Source organism: Cucurbita pepo, chromosome 15, assembly GCF_057944985.1.
Source record: "Cucurbita pepo subsp. pepo isolate OVF chromosome 15, ASM5794498v1, whole genome shotgun sequence".
In the NCBI taxonomy this organism is placed as follows: domain Eukaryota; kingdom Viridiplantae; phylum Streptophyta; class Magnoliopsida; order Cucurbitales; family Cucurbitaceae; genus Cucurbita; species Cucurbita pepo.
The window spans coordinates 3,053,765-3,072,257 of NC_141812.1; the positions used below are offsets into that span (position 1 = coordinate 3,053,765).

Below are 18,493 nucleotides of genomic sequence, written 5' to 3' on the forward strand. Positions count from 1 at the left end.
AAATAGTCTTTTTTTTTTTCCTCTTTAATTATTTATTAAAAATATAAAACATTCTAATAAATTTAATATTATCTCATCAACAATAATATAATATAATTTTTATATTTCAAATTTTAAAATTACAAATATTCCACAACTAAAGAAATATAAATATAAAAAAGGTTAGTTTGGTAATTTAATTTAAGGGCATTGGATGATATATATATATATATATACACGACTCTGCTTTTTCTTTTAAAATAAAACCGCTGCTATATATATATATCATGATTGATTCAAGGGAAATTTTTCTGAAGTTTATTTCAACGGCAAGTTATATCTTGAAAATCTCATACCATAATCTTTCTCTATAAATTACTGTAAAACCTTGAACATGATCGGAACTCCGTTTTAGAACATAATCTTATAAATTATACTCTCGTGATTGTTTTCAAACATAGCTTTAAACCTTGCAATTAGTGTTAAGATACAAAGTTTTTTTTCATTTTGCTACTTCCAAACTCAACTCACGTTAAAGTCTGCCATTGCATTTAACGATTCGTACAAGTACAGAATGTCCATAATTTTATGGTGTTATGTCGTAAATTTTCAATTTGGTAAATCCAAATCACTTCATATTTAAGTATTTCATAATCACGAAATTTATTCTATTTCGACACTACAAATTTTAATATGTATAGTAGTAACCTATTACATGGGTCGGGCTGAGAGAATTTATTGGATGAATCTAAAAGTTCGGGTTGGTTGGATTGGTAATCCAACCCGACGTGAAAGTTTTTACAACTCAACCCAACTCAAGCCTCTATTTTCGGGTTGGGTTGTCCAGTTGTTAAAAAAAAAAAGTTAATTTCTTAATATTTTATTTATTTATTCATAATTCATCATTATTATCGTCTTAGATAAAACATATTAAAAGTTCACAAACAAACATAAATTAATCTATGATAAATTAAAAAAAAAAAAATCATCAATAACAACCACAAACAAAAATGGTAACATCATAACATAATTCAACATTGTCATAAAACTAAAGACAACTAAATATCGACCGTTCATGAGCAATTGGTTACTCTAAACGTAAGGAAAATATAAGGATAGATGTTGGTTTTTGTCTATCACGTTTCTTTAGTATATTTTCGTTTGAACGCCTTATTCACTAGTGGATACATTTTTTTCCATCTTTATAGTCATAACACTCCAACGTTTCACTATGTTATGAGACATCATACTGAAACATCTAACCTTCTTTAACGTCTTTTCATCAGTATTTTAAAATAAAATTGAAAGAAAAAATGCTCGGCTCAATTTTATATGTTGACAAATAGATTATGAATCGTGTACTACAAAAATCAAGTCAAAATCTATCTCGATGATTTATCTTAGTAATGCATCGTTCATAATTTGTCTATCGAAATGTATAAAATCTATCTAGATGAGACATACACATGAGCGGCATTAAGATTCCTTTCATGTTCTAACTAATGCAACAACCGTGTTTCATTTTGTTAATATACATGAATCTTGAGGTGGATGAAAAGTCGTAGGCATATAATATGTGCCTAAATCATTAACTTTCTTAGTTTCATTTTTTTTTTTCGATCTTCTTTAATATGCACGCTAAATATATTTTTTCTAAACCTAGATACTCCAAACCCCACGTAGATGACAAATCGATCTAGGTCGGCTTACTAATGAGATACCCTAACACATTACAAAATTTTGCTTTGACCAATGATCATCGGCAACTCCAATTAGAAGATGATTCCGAAAAAACGAAAGTAACTCTAAAATTAACATTCCCTAAGATACCGAACCTACGTGCCTCTAAAGATTCAAGAATATACTTCAAAGTAAAGGGTCTTATTGAATATTAATATCCATGAAAAATATACAAACAACAAGATATAAGCATATAATTTAATGTAAGATCCATCTATAACTACCTATCACAGCAGCATAAAACAAGTACGAATGTACCTTATTGATAACAACACATAGCGACATCCAATATACTCAGGCTGGGCTCTTGGCTCAAGCATTGTCATTACCAATCAAAGCAAGAAGCATCCTTTCATAATCCCCAGACGTATCGCCTTTTATCGCCTGATCCAAAGGAACGCTGTTTCTCCGGTAATACTCTTCAACAATCCGTTTCATGTCGACCTCAGCTCGCGTCACGACTACTCTAGTCAGAGCCTCTTCGTCGGTTCCAAGCCCTTTGATGGCTAAACGAAGAACTTTCTCAAAATATTTCTCAGGCCAAGTTAGACACTTGACAGCAGCTCTCAGAAATTTAAGGTAATCGTTATCGGGGTCGGTCTTTAGATCCTGCGTTACGAGATCAAGATGCATTGCTAATCATTAAGCATAAAGAGTCCAGCAACTATTGAGGATACTTTGAAGAATAAATATTAGACACAAACCTTGTTTATAGCAGTCCCAAATTGGTCGTTGTAATGATTAAATGTAGCATTTAGTTGTGCCTTGCTTCTAGTGCTTATAATCCTGATGAGCTCCTCATCATTGTAAGCTTTCTCAGAGATTTTCTCGTGAAGTATCTTAGCCTCTGATGTGGCTAGGGCTGCGTTTACCTCAGGGCCATCATATCGATATGCAGTCACAAGGGGTACCAGAAGCTACATGGAAAAAAGATGATAAGTTCAAGAGAAGTAACTAAACTAAACATTAAGCTATGTCAATTGTGTTAGGGTAGCCCAGGCCCACCACTAGCAAATATTGTACTCTTTGGACTTTTCCTTTCGGATTTCCCCTCAAAGTTTTTAAAACGCGTTGGGTTTTCCCTTTCAGGTTTCCCCTCAAGGTTTTTAAAACGAGTCTGCTAGGGGCATGTTTCCACACCCTTATATAGAATACTTCGTTCTCCTCTCTAACCGATGTAAGAGCCCAGAGTCCTCGCGGGCACTCGTTCCCTTATCCAATCGATGTGGGACCCCCCAATCCACCACCCCTCTTCGGGGCTCAGCCTCCTCGCTGGCACATCACCCGATGTCTGACTCTGATACCATTTGTAATGGCCCAAGCCCACCACCTATTGTTCTCTTTAGGGCTTTCCCCTTCGAGCTTCCCCTCAACGTTTTTAAAACATGTCTACTAGGGAGAGGTTTCCACACTCTTATAAAGAATGCTTCGTTCTCCTCCCCAATCGATGTGGGATCTTGCCGGAATTTCGTCTTTTCCAGTGACTGGTCAATTTTTTTTTTAATCCTTACACTAATAGTTTGTAATGGTTTACACAACTGTTGAAAATGAAATGAGAAATACAAATAATATAGCGTGTAAATCGTGTCCAGCAGACCACAAACAGTAGTAGCAAACATCTGTAAGAAGATCAAGCGTGAAGCTCAGAAGCTTTCAAATCCAAGATATTAAAGCATTGTCTTACCTTGCGAAAATCACCTGTAGTGTGATATGCAACATCTTCTTCAATCGACCGCTTGAAACGAGCATGGTATTCTTCCTTCACTAAGAATAAATCCCGAGGAGTTCTAGTACAAGCTATTTCCAGTATAACAAAATGCTTTGGGGTAAGTTTCCTTATTGCTTCATTGGCTAGTAATGCATCACGTTCAGCCGGATGTAGAGTCCATAAAAGCACAGCTCTCTGTTAATGGAAGAAGACAAATCACATCATTTCAGCGCTCTTTTCTAGAAGCTTATCATATAATCATGTTTCAAGCTAAAACAGCTACAGAAATGTTGTTTTCAAAATGATTCGAAGCCCCCAATACGTTAAATAGCCTAAACTGTAATGAATCAAAATAGGGAAAGGTTTGATTCCAAATTCCGACCTCAAAATCACTTGAAAGTTCTTTGTCTAGTGCCTTTAAGAGATCCTCTCCATGCGTTTCAGCATAGGTCTGTCGAATCAGACTGCGTTGTTTAGCATTTCTGTGAGCCAAAATGGATATAATCGCCCCCTCATCCGTTCCCCAACCTGTTGTAAGAGACAAAATATTTCACTCTGCATCTAATTAAACCAAAATAGCTAATTTATTCACATCAGTCAATACATCTTAAAGAATAATAATGATATCGAAGTCTTTTACTCACAAGAGGTAGATTGCAGGGCAGTTCCCGAGTAAAGGTTTACCACAATCTTGAAAAATGAATCGGAGTATTCTTCACCTATATCTAATTTCGAAAATAATCTCACTTTTTGAACATCATTGTTCGTATTTGTAAACTTACTCTGCATTCATAACATATGCTTCAAGTTAACTGTTACACCACCCCGCTACCTTAGAAAGTTTCTTAATGTTGAATGCTCGAACACTCAGATAAGTTTTTAGCTCATATATTCATTACTTGAAGTCAAAGTTCAAATCCTATTACTCAACTTGAACTAAAAAAGCATTCATATAAGTTACAAAATAGCAGATTGCACAAAAGTGATCCAAAGACTATTTGCCTTGATCAACAAGTATTTTTCACAAATACATCAATAATTGACACTGTTAACTTTCAAGGCAAGCATTGTGGCTTAGAATCGTTAAACAACAAAATGAGAAACAAATTTGCAGGAATTATAGCTACAGAAGGGACTGAAATCATATAAAAAAACCAAACAAATCACCCAATCGACTTTCATTTCTCGGCTACACGCGTTAAGACTACCGATGAACTTCACAATAACCAGTACATTCATAGAAGCCAATATCAAGACAAGAAACAGCATATAAACACCTCTTTGCAATCATACGTAACAAGATTCAACAGAGGGGGAAAAACAGGGATCAAAATCGCAACGGTTAGCAGAACACGTAGTTCAAATTTTCAGAAGCAAATCGAAAAGGATTTGAAGCGATTGTCGTACTAGATCAGAAAAACAACCACTACATAAGAACAGCAGCAAAGAATTCGAAAATTGTTAAATCAACTGGACGAACAGAAAATTGGCGAGAATTTAGTTAGAGAGAGACCTTGAAAGGCACTATGGAGGCGGTCGCAATCTTCGGCCACCGGAGGAAGCTGGTCGGGGACCGTCAGAGTAGCCATTGTTCTCTCCGTGTTACAATGTAGTGAAGATGAAGATGGATTGAATTGCAAATTGCGACAATTTATATGGAAAAATTGGTCTGTCTGGTCAGTCCAATCGAACACGTGACAAACATGTGAGGCGGCAAATTTGAAGAGACGAAAAACCACCCAACGAGAAAAGCGTGAAAAATAATATAAAAATTGTTAAATTCTAACTGCTAAAAAACAAAAATAACAATTTTCATAAACTTTTAATTTTATTTAATTGTTTTAAGAATATTATTAATTTTTTTTTAAATGTAATTTAATTATTTTTTTATAAGCCAATTTTGTTGAGAAAAATGAAACAAAAAATAAAATAAATAAGGAGTTATTTTTGTCTTTTTTTTTTTTTTTCCCTAACTCCTTCCTCCCACCTCTTTCGTCAAGATTCAATGTTTACCGATAGGGACGAGAATGGAAAAAATAATGTAACTTCATTTAAAACGTTTCTATAAATCCAATTACATTTCATAAAAAGAATATAATATAATATTCTACCGACTTTTAAAAAATTAAATTTCAATATTATATCGTACATCATAATTGTAATATATATATATATATATATATATATATATATATATATTAAAACTAAGATACAAAATTAATATGTTGGTGGTATCGAGGGCACGGACATAGTTTGTGGATGTTATTGTCCTGGATGTTATTGTCCCAATTATACCTTGGATTTTGCTTCTGAGACCCGTGATGAATCTCTGCATGTGTTTTGCCTCTGTATCGACCATTTCATGGGCAAATCTGGATAATCTGGTGAACTCCACGGTGTATACTTCAATTGTCTTAGTTTTCTATTTCATGTGCAAGAAGACAACTTGATTTCTAGCTGACCATCGGGTAGTACTTGTGGAAGAAAGATTGTTTCATCTCGTGCCAACTAATTGGTCATCATCAACTCTCAAGGTTCTCACAATAGTCTTCCACCAAAAGTGAGCTCTTACCATATATGAGGCACAATTCATCTTCAGGTCATCATGGCAGTTCATGTGCCTAAAGATGGTCTCCATTGTTCATGTCATCTTAGCATGGTCAATATGGTTCATGTCATCTTACGCTTGGGTCATTGAGTTACGCTTAGTTCATATCATCTTAGCATAGTTTGTGTCAATTACGCTTGGGTCAATGAACTACTCATCGAACGCTTGTGCATCATGCTTGTAGAAATCCCTCGATAGTCATACTGATGTTGTCTATTGGGATGATCATAGAGCTTTGTAATTAATTATTTAATTTTTAATAATAATTTTGACTATTTTACCAAGCATTTAAGTATGAAAATTTAAAGTTATTAACGTAATCCTGAACAATTTGTGGTTGACATACAAAATAATTATGTTCAAGTAATAACCTATCCAAGGCTATTAATACGACTCACTTTGTAATTGTTACAAAAGATCGTTCACGTGGAGACATGAGAGTGAATATATCCTATATAATGAATTTGTATACCACTAGACCACGAAATATTAAATCTCTTAATTGAGAAGATTAAAACCATGTCCGTAGAGTCAACATCAAAGCCGTTTACAAAATAACACAAGTTTTAAGAGAGGGATATTAAAATAATGTTAAAATAACAGGTTAGAAACTACATAAACCTTGCATCATAATGTCACAGATTAGCATGAATAATGATGGTACACTATCTATCACATGTATTCAAGAGCTCAAAGACATACATGAAATACTCTTCAATCAAACTGTTGTCTCAGATGCATTTCTGTTTCACTCTTCCAAGAAGCATGAGACGACTGACCCCTCATTCTCTTAATCTTTTCCTTATCTTTCACGGTAGATCCCTTCTTTTTGGTTTCACTGTCTGGCTCGGGAGGACGATCGCCACATAGAGGACAAAACATTCCTCGTGCGTTCGAAAAGGTCTTGGGAATGCCACAATGCACGCACATTCTGGAAAAATAATCACACGATACCGTTGTAAAATACCGACATTTGCACCAGAAATTTATAAATAAGTCGAGTTATGCGCGAAACAGCCATGATTGACCTAAGGGTTCCAGAGAAAGGAAGAAAAGTAAATGTTTACTTTGCAATATCAAAATTCTTAAACAGAAACTTCGGTTAGGAATCACGGATCTCCAAAATGGTATGGTATTGTCCACTTTGAGCATAAGCTCTCGTGGCTTTGCTTTGGGTTTCTCCAAAAGCTCTCATACCAATGGAGATGTATTCCTTCTTATAAACCCATGATCATTCCCTAAATTAGCCAATGTGGGACTCCCTCCCAACAATTCTCCCCTTGAACAAAGTACAATATAGATCTTCCCCTGAGGCCTATGAAACCCTCGAACAGCCTCCCCTTAATCGAGACTCGACTCCTTCTCTGGAGTCCTCGAACAAAGTACACCATTTGTTCGACACTTACACCTTCGAGGCTCACAACTTCTTTGTTCGACATTTGAGGATTCTATTGACATGGCTAAGTTTAGGGCATGGCTCTGATACCATGTTAGGAATAACGACTCTCCACGATAGTATGATATTGTCCATTTTGAGCATAAGCTCTCATGACTTTGCTTTGGGCTACCCCAAAAGACCTCATACCAATGAAGATGTATTCCTTACTTATAAACCCATGAACATTCCCTAAATTAGCCAACGTGGGACTCCCTCCCAACAATCCTCAACAACTTCTCTCTTTCTTTCTTTCTTCCTTTGTGTGCGTAAATGCAGATGGCGGAGGAATGAAACCTTGTCACTCAACCAGGATACAATTTGAAAATACAATAAATGTACCTTAGTAGCTCTGCAGCATCTTCAGCATTTGGATTGGCTGCAGTTGCCATGCGCTTGCCTTGCTGTGTTGTGTTTGAAACAGATGGATTTGATAGTTGATTACTCTCAAAGTCGCTCCTCACTCGCTCATGAATCCCAACTAATTGAGCTTTTGCCTCCACTACAGCACCTGTTCACAGTATAAGGTTCGCAGAAGGGCAATTATAATGAGATGATATAAACACAAAACAGTACAATTTTCATTTTTTCACTTGCTTTCATGAAAAAAAAAAAAAAAAAAAAAACACAAGGCAATATAAATGAATAACAGCATCCAGATTTTAAAATTTGTTCTCTTTGGGTTGAAATTGATGTTGGAGAAAAATGAAAATCATTTTCATAGGTAATATATAAATAGAGAGAGAACAAAATATTTCATAGCATGACATGACATATATGATTCAGCATCAGTTTCTTTCCATCTAGTGGAGAGATATGGCAGTGAAACAACCAACATATAGTCGAGTCAAAGAAACTAAAAATATAAACAATCACTTCGTTTGATAAATTAATTTCATACATCGTTGAACTTGCCTATACCACCCACTAGCAAGGTGTTGTGAAACACCATCGCCCAATCACTGACCAAGAAAGTTTATTCATTGCTGTCTCCAGTGCTCACAATGGTTGCAGTTTGTATGCAATGAACACATGTTCCTCACAAGTTAGGCAACTGCAATTTGTATGCAATGAGAACATATTCCTTACAAGTTAAGCAAGTGTCATAGTGAAGAAAGATATTGTTGATTCGTTTTAGTAGACCCATTGATCCAACTCCATGTCTGATCTCCATCTTCAACATCAGAGAGCAAGCAAAATTTCAACTCGCATCGTGCATTTTAGCATATTACTTATCAATTTTTCCTTACATTTTTTGGTAGGGACAATAGACTTTTCGCATTTTCACAATGGTACGTGGGCATAAGCCATGAAAGCTTTGCTTTGATTCACCCAAAAGGTACCATACCAGTAAAAATGTAAGTCTCTTTACTTATGTACCCTTGATTTTTCCCTTTTCTAGCTGATGTAGAGTTTTGGTTGCACTTCCAACAATCTTGCCCTTGAACAAAAGACCACGTAGCCACCCCTTAAATCGCCACCCATCCATCTAGAGTCTTAAGGACATTGCTTGTATCCAAGCCAACTCATCTTCTTCGAAGTACACTGCCTATTCAATAGGGGATCAATCATGGATTGTACACGACTACTTTTTTGAAGGCTTACAACCTTTGTTCCTCACTCATGGATCGCACATGAACATGGCTAAGTTTGGAGCATGGTTCTGCTACCAATTGTTGGGAGACAATAGACCTCTCCATTATCTCCCTAACTGGTTATCCACTACAGGCATAACCACCTATGGTTTTATTTTTGGTTTCATTGCAAAAGCCTCAAATGAACGTGGATGTTGTCTCATACTTATATAAACATGATGTTCCCTTTTTGCAGCCAGCGTGGGACTTTGCCAACACTCTCATCTCTTATGTCAATTTCCATCTTCCCTACCTTCCGGGGCATTTCGTCCCTTGAACAAATGCACATTAAACATTATGGATGTCTTTCCTATTTTTGCTCACTCTCTTCAAGGAAAGTTGTTGCTCAAACTTGAATACTGGATCTTGTTCAATATTTCTACGGTTCTATTGATTACTCCCGAGGGTTTTATTCTTGTACGGCATTCTCAGATTATTATTTGACTTATAGATCTACAACTGAAGGATCCAAGAGAAGCTCAAAAAAGATTCAAGCCAAATTTTCCAGAAATAATTTTGCTTCCCTTCAACTTTCTAGCAGCCTAGAGAAGCTCATAACAATAAAATTAATGCTAAAATCAGGAATCGAACACATACCAGTAGGCAAATCTTTCTTCTCCTTACGATTCCTACGGCTCCCATGGCCCCCTCGCGGCTGATCGACATCTCTCGGTGCAGCGTACTCCTCAACCGAATTATTTAGAAACTCCGGCGGTCCTGAAACCTCCGGTAACCCACAATAAGAAATCAGAAAACGAACAGTCTTCCGAATTCACTCAACCGAACAAGAAAAAAAGAAAAAGAAAAAGATACAAAGAGATTAACCAAAGAGGCGTACTTCGGAGAAAGCGTCGAAAGCGGAAGGCAGGCCGGGATGAGAGGAGGGCTGCGGAAGTTCGAAAAGTGACTTGTCGCGTATGGAAAGATTGAAGGTAACTGAAGAGGCGGCGGCGGAAAGGTCTTCGTCGTCATCGTCGGAAGAGGTGTGGTTGAAGACAGAGTTGTCTTCAGCTTCTTCTTCGGCTGAAGAATAGCCTTGGAGAAGTGCCAGACTCATGGCGGATTCCGTTGAAGGAGATCTAACTGGTTCGATTTTGAGGCAATGGATGTCAGATTTGAAACCTTTGATCCGATACAGATCCAAAAGCCCGGCCCAATGGACTAATTTTGGCCCAAATCTAAATTTTGAAAAAACAAAAAAATTGAAATTTATAAGAAATGCTAAATTAATAAAAAAATATTATTTATATTTCATCTAAAAAAATACTCCTACACTTTTAAAATTTCAATAAAATATCTAAACTTAAAAAAAAAAAAAAAAAAAAAAAAAAAAAAAAAAAAAAAAAAAAAAAAAAAAAAAAAATCTAAAAGTAACCTTAAACTTTTAATGGTGTTTCAAAATACCCTTAAGTTTTAAAAAATTCATGAGTACCCCTTCAACCTTTTTTTTTTAGTTTACAAATATTTTTACCGTTAATACTGCATTTAAAAAATTTCCATAAAAAATCAATTTATTTTACTATCAATATATGAATGAAAACCGTCTATCGATACCTTATAGATTATCTACAAATGTTTTAATATTATTTTGTATGAGTATTTCTTAAACATGTTACTATTTTTGAGTTCGAAAAAAAAAAAATTAAAATGTGTTCTTAAAGTTTTTAAAAAAGTTTAAAAGTGTTTATTAATTTTTTTTTTTTTAAAGGTGTTAATGAAACATTTGAAATACTTTTTAAAATTAAAGAGTATTTTTTAAACCATTTAAAAAGTTTAAGAATAATTTTGAAATAAAATATTAACTTTTAAAGGTATACCGACATTTTCAGACAAAATACAAAGTTCAAGAATATAGTATAAAAACAAAAGATTCGAATAGGGTCTAGGGTGACTTTCCAGAGAGTAAAGACTCAACTTTCAAAGATAAGGTAGCAAGGAGAAGCCACAAAAGTCGGGCAAAAAAATGTGAATAGGGCTTGAGTTTCCTTTAATATTTGTCACGAGTATGCCAAGATCATAACCCCACACAATTGAAAACATACAACCGTGTCACTGCTATTCCCTGACGTATGCAATTTCCGCTTTGTACTTCGGACTTAACTTCTCCCATTAAATTCTCAAATCTTCAACATGGTTGCGAACAAAATCTACGCTAACACACGACCGAGATGGGGTTCTCATCCCTAGGCCGAGTAGCTTTTCATACACGTTGCAATTACTCCGACCATAGGGATAGAATTACCACATATCTTCATCGTGTAGGCATAGGGGTATCTACCATTCTAAGACTTCCCTTCATAAAGAAAATGACTCTAAGCGCTAACTTACATGTAAATGCAAGATGAGAGAACACAAATGATTGTACATTAAATGTAAAACAATCAAATCAATAGCATAAAAGCTCCAAACAAGTAAGAATAATTCTAAAGTCCTAAATGACAATGCTCACAAAATGGTCACATAGTCATACATGATTATATAGCAAAATTGAATGAGGATCTTTCGTTCATCCACGCAAAAACATAAACTTCTCGACCGCAATCCTATGACCAAACTCGGTGAGGATTTTAAGTGTGCCTGCACAAAAACATACATTTTTTGAAGGTCGACAATGCTTCGTGCTCGATTCTAATCATATTGGGTACAGCCTGGGTAGGAGCCTTTGTGATGGTATGTGAAATAAAATAAAACAAGCAAGATATACAATCAAAGAATATTAAACACACAGAACAAAAATCTAAGTCAACAAAAATGGCTGAAATCTCATGTCCCAAATAGAGTCTTCAAACTAACATCATTTGCTTGTAACATGGAGCAATCGACATCCTTAAAAGGGGATATGTTTTAAAAAATGGATATCATTTTTGTGAGATTCCACGTCGGTTGGGGAGGAGAATGATGCATTCTTTATAAGGGTGTGGAAACCTCTCCCTAGCGTTTTAAAAGTCTTGAGGGGAAGCTCGAAAGGGAAAGGCCAAAGAAGACAATATTTAGGCTGTTACAAATGATATTAGAGGTAGACACCAGACAATGTGCCAGCAAAGAGGCTGAACCCCATAAGGGGTGGATACGAGGTGGTGTGCCTAGCACGGACACTGGGCCTTGGGGGGGGGGGGGGGGGGTGGATTGGGAGGTCCCACATCGATTGGAGAAAGGAACGAGTGTCAACGAGGACACTAGGCCTTGAAGGGGGGTGGATTGTGAGATCCCACGTCGGTTGAGGAGGAGAACGAAACATTCTTTATAAGGGTGACAGATGCGTTTTAGAAACCTTGAAGGGAAGTCCGAAAGAAGACAATATCTGCTAGCGGTAGGCTTGGGCTATTACAAATGGTATCAGAACTAGACACTGGGTGATGTGCCAGCAAGGAGGCTAAGCCCCGAAGGAAGGTGGATATGAGGCGATGTGCCAGCAAGGACGCTGGGCCTCGATGGTGGTAGATTGTGAGATCCCCACATTGGTTGGAGAGGAGAACAAAGTATTCTTTATAAGGGTGCGGAAACCTTTCCCTAGCAGACGCGTTTTAAAAACCTTAAGCAGAAGCTCGAAAGAGAAAGCCCAAAGAGGACAATACGTACTAACGGTAGGCTTGGGCCGTTACAATTTTATTTTTAAACAAACATGTGGAAAAATATTTAAGTAAACAGAGGGAATGCATAAAAAAAATAATAGAAAGGGGAACCAAGTAAACTATCATTTATACAATTTTTTTTAACCCACATGGATAAGTACCTTTATGTCTTCATCATTCACACTTCTGTCGAAGGGTCTATGTGCACCATCTCTTTGAGCATCATCATTTATGGTGGAAAATGTTAAGCCACTGCTTTAAAATAGCCTATCGCACAAGACAAGTGGTGGCACGCTCCTAATCTGACATATAGCACATGCAAATATTCATAGAATGGTTCATTTAATTGAAGAACAGAGTTGGAGCACTTCAAATCAAAACCTCAATAAATGTTTGTTTAAGAAACATAAACTAATCAAATCTCTCAACAATCTAGCAAGATTTAATGGCAAAGATTTAGGAAATATCTAAAACAAGATGAGGGGCAAAATTGATAAAAACAAATAAAAATCGTTTCCTTCAAAATTTAGTCGGCCATATTGGAGATATATTGTAACGGCCCAAGCCTACCGCTAGTAGATATTGTCCTTTTTGGGCTTCCTCTCAAGGTTTTTAAAACGCGTCTGTTAGAAAGAGGTTTACACACCATTTTTTAAAGAATGCTTCATTCTCCTCCCCAACCGGTGTGGGATCTCACAATCCACCCCCTTTGGAGCCCAACGTCTTCGTTGGCACTCATTCCTTCTCCAACTGATGTGAGACTCTCCCCAAATCCATCCCCCTTCAAGGCCCATCGTCTTTGCTGGCACACCACCTCGTGTTCATCCCCCTTCGGGACTCAGGCTCCTCGTTGGCACATCACTCGATGTCTGGCTCTGATACCATTTGTAACAGCCCAAGCCCACCGCTAGCAGATATTGTCCTCTTTAGGTTTTCCCTTTCGGGCTTCTCCTCAAGGTTTTTAAAACGCGTCTGCTAGGGAGAGGTTTCCATACCCTTTTTTAAATAATGTTTCATTCTCTTCTCCAACCAATGTTGGATCTCACATATGTGAAACTTGTGGCTATTTTTCAATTTGAAGTTGAAATAGAGCTAGCTCCATAATTTCCCGATTGTATCATTGCATGACCCCATAAACTTCAAATAGGCTTTATAGCTACTTGCATACAAGCAGTTGCAGTAAGAAGAACCAGTTTGTAAAAAGCAGTTTGTGCCTATTTTCACCTTTTCAGTGCTAATAAGTTTCAATAAATAGGGTGAATGAGTAGCTGCATCATACCACAACAGTTTAGATTGTTACAACAATGGCTTTAGATTGTTGAACAACTTATTCAAAGAACATTTATCTTTGACAAGAACCAACTACGACAATAATTGACTAGGAAATGATAAGTAAAAAAGAGATATTACCAGTCATGAGTTAACCATGAATTCTACAGCAGCCTCTTCCTTCTTTCTCTTGAACTGAGCAAGATGCTTCTGAAAATCTTCAAGTTCTTTCTCCAACTTTTCAATGAACTGACTTGTATGTTCAAGTGATTGTTCATACTTATATTTTTCCAAGGCCTGCAAGATTTTACATGCGAAAAGTTATGTTGCTTGTTTAAAGCTGTTATGATGTAGAAGAAAGGGGTAAAAAAGGACTGTCTAAGAACAAAACATAAAATTTTGGGATAGAAGGTCAAAGTGAACTAGTGAAGCCATCGACTGAATTTGAACAATCCAACCTATTGGAGCCTTTTTCTAAAAAAGTGATCTATTCCTTTCTAACCAAATAGCCGAACGCTTGGTTACAATAAACTGAACTCGAACCATTAGAAACTTCGTTAGAAAGGTAATCTTACTACTTTACATAGTCCAAAACTTGGGTTTGAAGCAGGTATGGAAAGTATCTTGGGTGATCTTTGAGCCGGAAGGTATAAAGAAGGCACAAACGTTTCTTTAGATGCAGAAAAGCAAGATACAAAGATGGGCATGAAATAAAATAGTAGAAGAGGTGCAGAATCTACGCTTTTATTCAAAAAGTTTATAGTAGACTGTAACACCCCAAACCCACTGCAAGCAGATATTATCCGCTTTAACCCGTTATATATCGCCATTAGCCTCACGGTATTAAAACACGTCTGCTAAGGAGAGGTTTCCACACCTTTATAGGGAATGCTTCGTTCTCCTCTCCAACTGACGTGGGACCTCACAATCCAACCCCCTTACGGCCCAGCGTTCTCGCTAGCACACCATCCGGTGTCTGGCTCTGATACCATTTGTAACAACTCAAACCCACCGCTAGCAGATATTATTCACTTTGGCCCGTTATGCATCGCTGTCAGCCTCACGGTTTTAAAACGCGTCTGCTAGGGAGAGGTTTCCACACTCTTATAAGAAATGCTTCGTCCTTCTCTCCAACCGATGTGGGACCTCATATAGACCCCTATAAAAAATGTATATAAGAGAAAAAGGTAAGAGAGGGAGAGCACAAAAGAGAGTATTTTGCGCGTGTGGGCCCCTTGAGCTAGTTTCATGACCAGCAAGGCCCGGGAGAGAGTCTAGTATATACAGGGTAGCGAGAGACGGATCATCTTTTGGCATTTTGTGAACAGATCCGCATCGGAGAGGCAGGAGGCAGGAGCTCTCACAACCTCCCTGGGAATGTTCATTCTCGTCCATAAATAACATGAGGTTCTATAAGCTTACAAATAACATATTCACAAAGTAATTATTGTAAAAACTACAAATTTCATATGCATAAGTTTCTATAGAACATATAAAACTAAAAACTTCATATGCATAAGAGTAAATATTAACAAACCTCTGCAGAGTGTGTGTGTGTGTGGAGGGTGGTGCTGCTACTTATGAAATAAATTCTGCAGATTAGGTTAATTTGCCATTGTAATTTCAACACTAATCAATTAAATCTATTTTCTTTGATCATTTCAGTTTTCAGGAATGAGCTGAGCTTACCTTGTTTTTCGATAGCGTATCTGGAGGCGACATTACTTCAGGCCGCACATAGTTCTTTCCCCGATAAAAGACTATGCTGTTGTTGGGTTTAATATCAATCACAATGCCTTTACTCAACCGAGCAAGTTCTTCAGCATATTCATGAACCTGCCCAGGTTTGCAAGGCTTGCAAATAACTTTAACAGTTTCATGCTTCTTCCAATGCAAATGCATATTAAGAACAACTCCACCAAAGACTCCTCGCCTCCCCAACAGAACAAAGTTCTTCTTTTTCTCCCCTGTACGCTTCAAGTAGTGCTTCTCCTCTTCAGTAAGAATTTCAGGATCATAAGTTTCAAGAACAGATTTTGGAACCTCGAATTTCCTCAACTTCTCAATCAGCCACGCTTCTTTCCTTTTGGCCTACATATATCATTGGATCCTTCAAGACATTATAAGATTAAACAACTTCATGGTTCATAAGAACAAATGATCACTAGGAGGTCCAAGAGAGTTCAATTAGTCCTACATATTAATTCAAAATTCAACAGAACCTTTGAAATTCACTTACATTGTGTTGAAGGTATAAAAATCACATAAAATGTTTTTCTTCTTGGCGCTTGCTTTGAAATTTTTGTATGAAATACTTATTTTTGTTTAATATAAACGATTCTTATTGAAAAGAAACGATTTTACATGAAACTTTAAGTTAAATTTTGACGACAATTACTGAATATTATGGATTATTAGTCATACATGGTCGATACACAGAATAAACTTTCACAGTTGTACAAACGTGTTAAGCAGAAGAAGTTAGAGAAAAAGTGGTTATTAGCTGTAACAGCCCAAGCCCACCGCTAGCAGATATTATCCCCTTTAGGCTTTCCCTTTCGGGCTTCCCCTCAAGGTTTTTAAAATGCATCTGCTAGAGAGAGGTTCCCACACCCTTATAAAGGGTGCTTTGTTCTCCTCCCCAACCGATGTGGGATCTCACAATCCTCCCTCCCTCGGGGCCCAGCGTCCTTGCTAGCACACCTCCTCGTGTCCACCCTCTTCGAGGCTTAGCCTCCTCGCTGGCACATCGCCCGGTGTCTGGCTTTGATACCATTCGTAACGGTCCAAGCCCCTGCTAGCATATATTGTCCTCTTTGGGCTTTCCCTTTCGGACTTCCCCTTAAGGTTTTTAAAACGCGTCTGCTAGAGAGAGGTTTCTACATCCTTATAAAGGGTGCTTCGTTCTCCTCCCCAACCGATGTGGGATCTCACATTAGGCATTTTATCACATGCACACAACTACACAAAGAAATGCTAATCAAACCTCAGTCACCTTCATACCGGTAACAAACATATTATATATGGATAAAAAGATTAAAAGTAAGTATTGAAATCGAATACTCCTCTTACAAGAAGATTGTGGCACACGTTTCTATAGAGGAAGACTAGCAATCAATTAAAAGCTGTTAGTATAACTATAAATTATAGATGGTATCCAACCTTTTCAAGGGAATATCTGATCCTAACTTCTGGATTGGGAGACGTCTTCTTCTTTTTCGCCTTAAGACGATAGAGCCTGAGTTCATTCAATTTGGCCTTCTTAGACAATTTGGCTTTTGCCACCTTCTTTTGTTTCCGTGGGGAACCGTTAGTACTAGAAGACCCACCAAAAGAAAACCTGACAATATTGCTGTCTGTCTTCAGCTCCACAGCCCCATTGCTAAAGTGCCTAACAGATTGCCATTTTTCAAACCCACCAAGGCTCTCACACATACTATATCGCTTAGCGAAAAAGAAGCCAGGCAGATAGCGTATAGACGTCGATTCCTGGAGAGACTTCGATATACAATTACTTATTTGATACTCACAACTTCCATATGAGGACTGCCCAAATGATGTGGATATGTTGAATAAAGATAGACGTGAAACATTTCTAATCATAGAAATGAATCCATATAATGAATCCCTGCATAAATATCACACCATAATCATCCAATTCCATATATCTCCGAAGTAAAATCTCATAGACAACCTGAAATCTTCCTTAAATGATGTTCTATTATAATGCTAAATAATGAGTACAACAGATTTCAACAAGCAGAGACCCTCTGTTACGAGATGAACTAATATATTTCACTAGGGCTAAGTTGATAAGCATGAAAATGTATTCGATTCCAGAACTTTTGAATGAAACCCATGAGATTTATGGAGATGGAGAAAGTACCTTGAAATGGCAATGGATAGAGCATGACCGCGAGACATGGTCCTAAATCAATCAATCAATCAATCAATCCCTAGCAGATTGTTCGTTCACTGCAGAAATAAGATGAAAGGGGGGGAATCCACAACAACCCCCAGAGTTGAAAATGGCTGGACTGGTTCATCATCAACAATTTGCTAGCTATGGGGGAATTGAGGATTCAGGGAAAATCTGCTAAACTGGCAAATTTGCAAACTCAAGATGAAACTGTGCCTTTGTAGCGCTCGAATTATGGAAAATTTTGAGGAATTCACCCAAGTATTTTTGCCCTAATCAAATTTGACCTAGTTTCTAAAAGTAATGTTCTATGACGAAATTTAGAGCTTGAATGCGAGAAAGAAAGAGATGGAATCAGCGCTAGAAAGCATGAAAGAGAGCGACAATTACATTTTTTTTCTTTTTTTTTTTTTAATATAAAAAAACCATGAGCCTAAAAAAAAATATATCTTTATCCTTAAAAAGTACATGTTGTTCATACATTATTCAATTCATTTAATCATGTCAATAGTAGAGTCACTTACTTGCCTAACTTAAGCTAGAATCATTAATTTATCTTCGAGTCAACCTATATGAGTTCACGACATAGGATTAGAACTCATTAATCGACCTAATCTACCTAACATCTG

The 18,493-nt window shown here is 36.9% G+C and overlaps 3 protein-coding genes across 5 annotated transcripts; all 3 read right to left on the reverse strand.

Moving 5' to 3' along the window:
* Positions 1-1,841: 1,841 nt before the first annotated feature.
* On the reverse strand, positions 1,842-5,069 carry LOC111811179 (annexin Gh1). Its single transcript, XM_023697931.2, has 5 exons — positions 4,941-5,069; positions 3,810-3,955; positions 3,404-3,622; positions 2,424-2,636; positions 1,842-2,328 (listed from the first exon to the last, which is right to left on the reverse strand). The coding sequence occupies exons 1-5, from the start codon at positions 5,014-5,016 to the stop codon at positions 2,032-2,034; spliced, it is 951 nt and encodes a 316-aa protein (XP_023553699.1). The 5' UTR covers positions 5,017-5,069; the 3' UTR covers positions 1,842-2,031.
* A 1,453-nt stretch (positions 5,070-6,522) lies between these two features.
* On the reverse strand, positions 6,523-10,200 carry LOC111776298 (uncharacterized). Its single transcript, XM_087117821.1, has 4 exons — positions 9,943-10,200; positions 9,702-9,828; positions 7,813-7,981; positions 6,523-6,966 (listed from the first exon to the last, which is right to left on the reverse strand). The coding sequence occupies exons 1-4, from the start codon at positions 10,159-10,161 to the stop codon at positions 6,750-6,752; spliced, it is 732 nt and encodes a 243-aa protein (XP_086973947.1). The 5' UTR covers positions 10,162-10,200; the 3' UTR covers positions 6,523-6,749.
* A 1,149-nt stretch (positions 10,201-11,349) lies between these two features.
* LOC111776410 (RNA-binding CRS1 / YhbY (CRM) domain protein) lies at positions 11,350-18,233 on the reverse strand. 3 transcript variants are annotated; one of them, XR_015412017.1, is made up of 6 exons: positions 17,832-18,232; positions 17,108-17,573; positions 15,635-16,036; positions 14,087-14,242; positions 12,838-12,978; positions 11,350-11,397 (listed from the first exon to the last, which is right to left on the reverse strand). XR_015412017.1 is itself a non-coding variant. In XM_023655848.2 (5 exons), the coding sequence occupies exons 1-4, from the start codon at positions 17,867-17,869 to the stop codon at positions 14,090-14,092; spliced, it is 1,059 nt and encodes a 352-aa protein (XP_023511616.1). In that variant the 5' UTR covers positions 17,870-18,233; the 3' UTR covers positions 11,447-11,681; positions 14,087-14,089. The 3 variants fall into 3 exon arrangements, 1 of the variants encoding a protein (XP_023511616.1); XR_002812247.2 differs by lacking the exon at positions 11,350-11,397 and adding an exon at positions 11,447-11,681; XM_023655848.2 differs by lacking the exons at positions 11,350-11,397; positions 12,838-12,978 and adding an exon at positions 11,447-11,681 and having other exon boundaries at positions 17,832-18,233.
* Between the last annotated feature and the right edge of the window lie 260 nt (positions 18,234-18,493).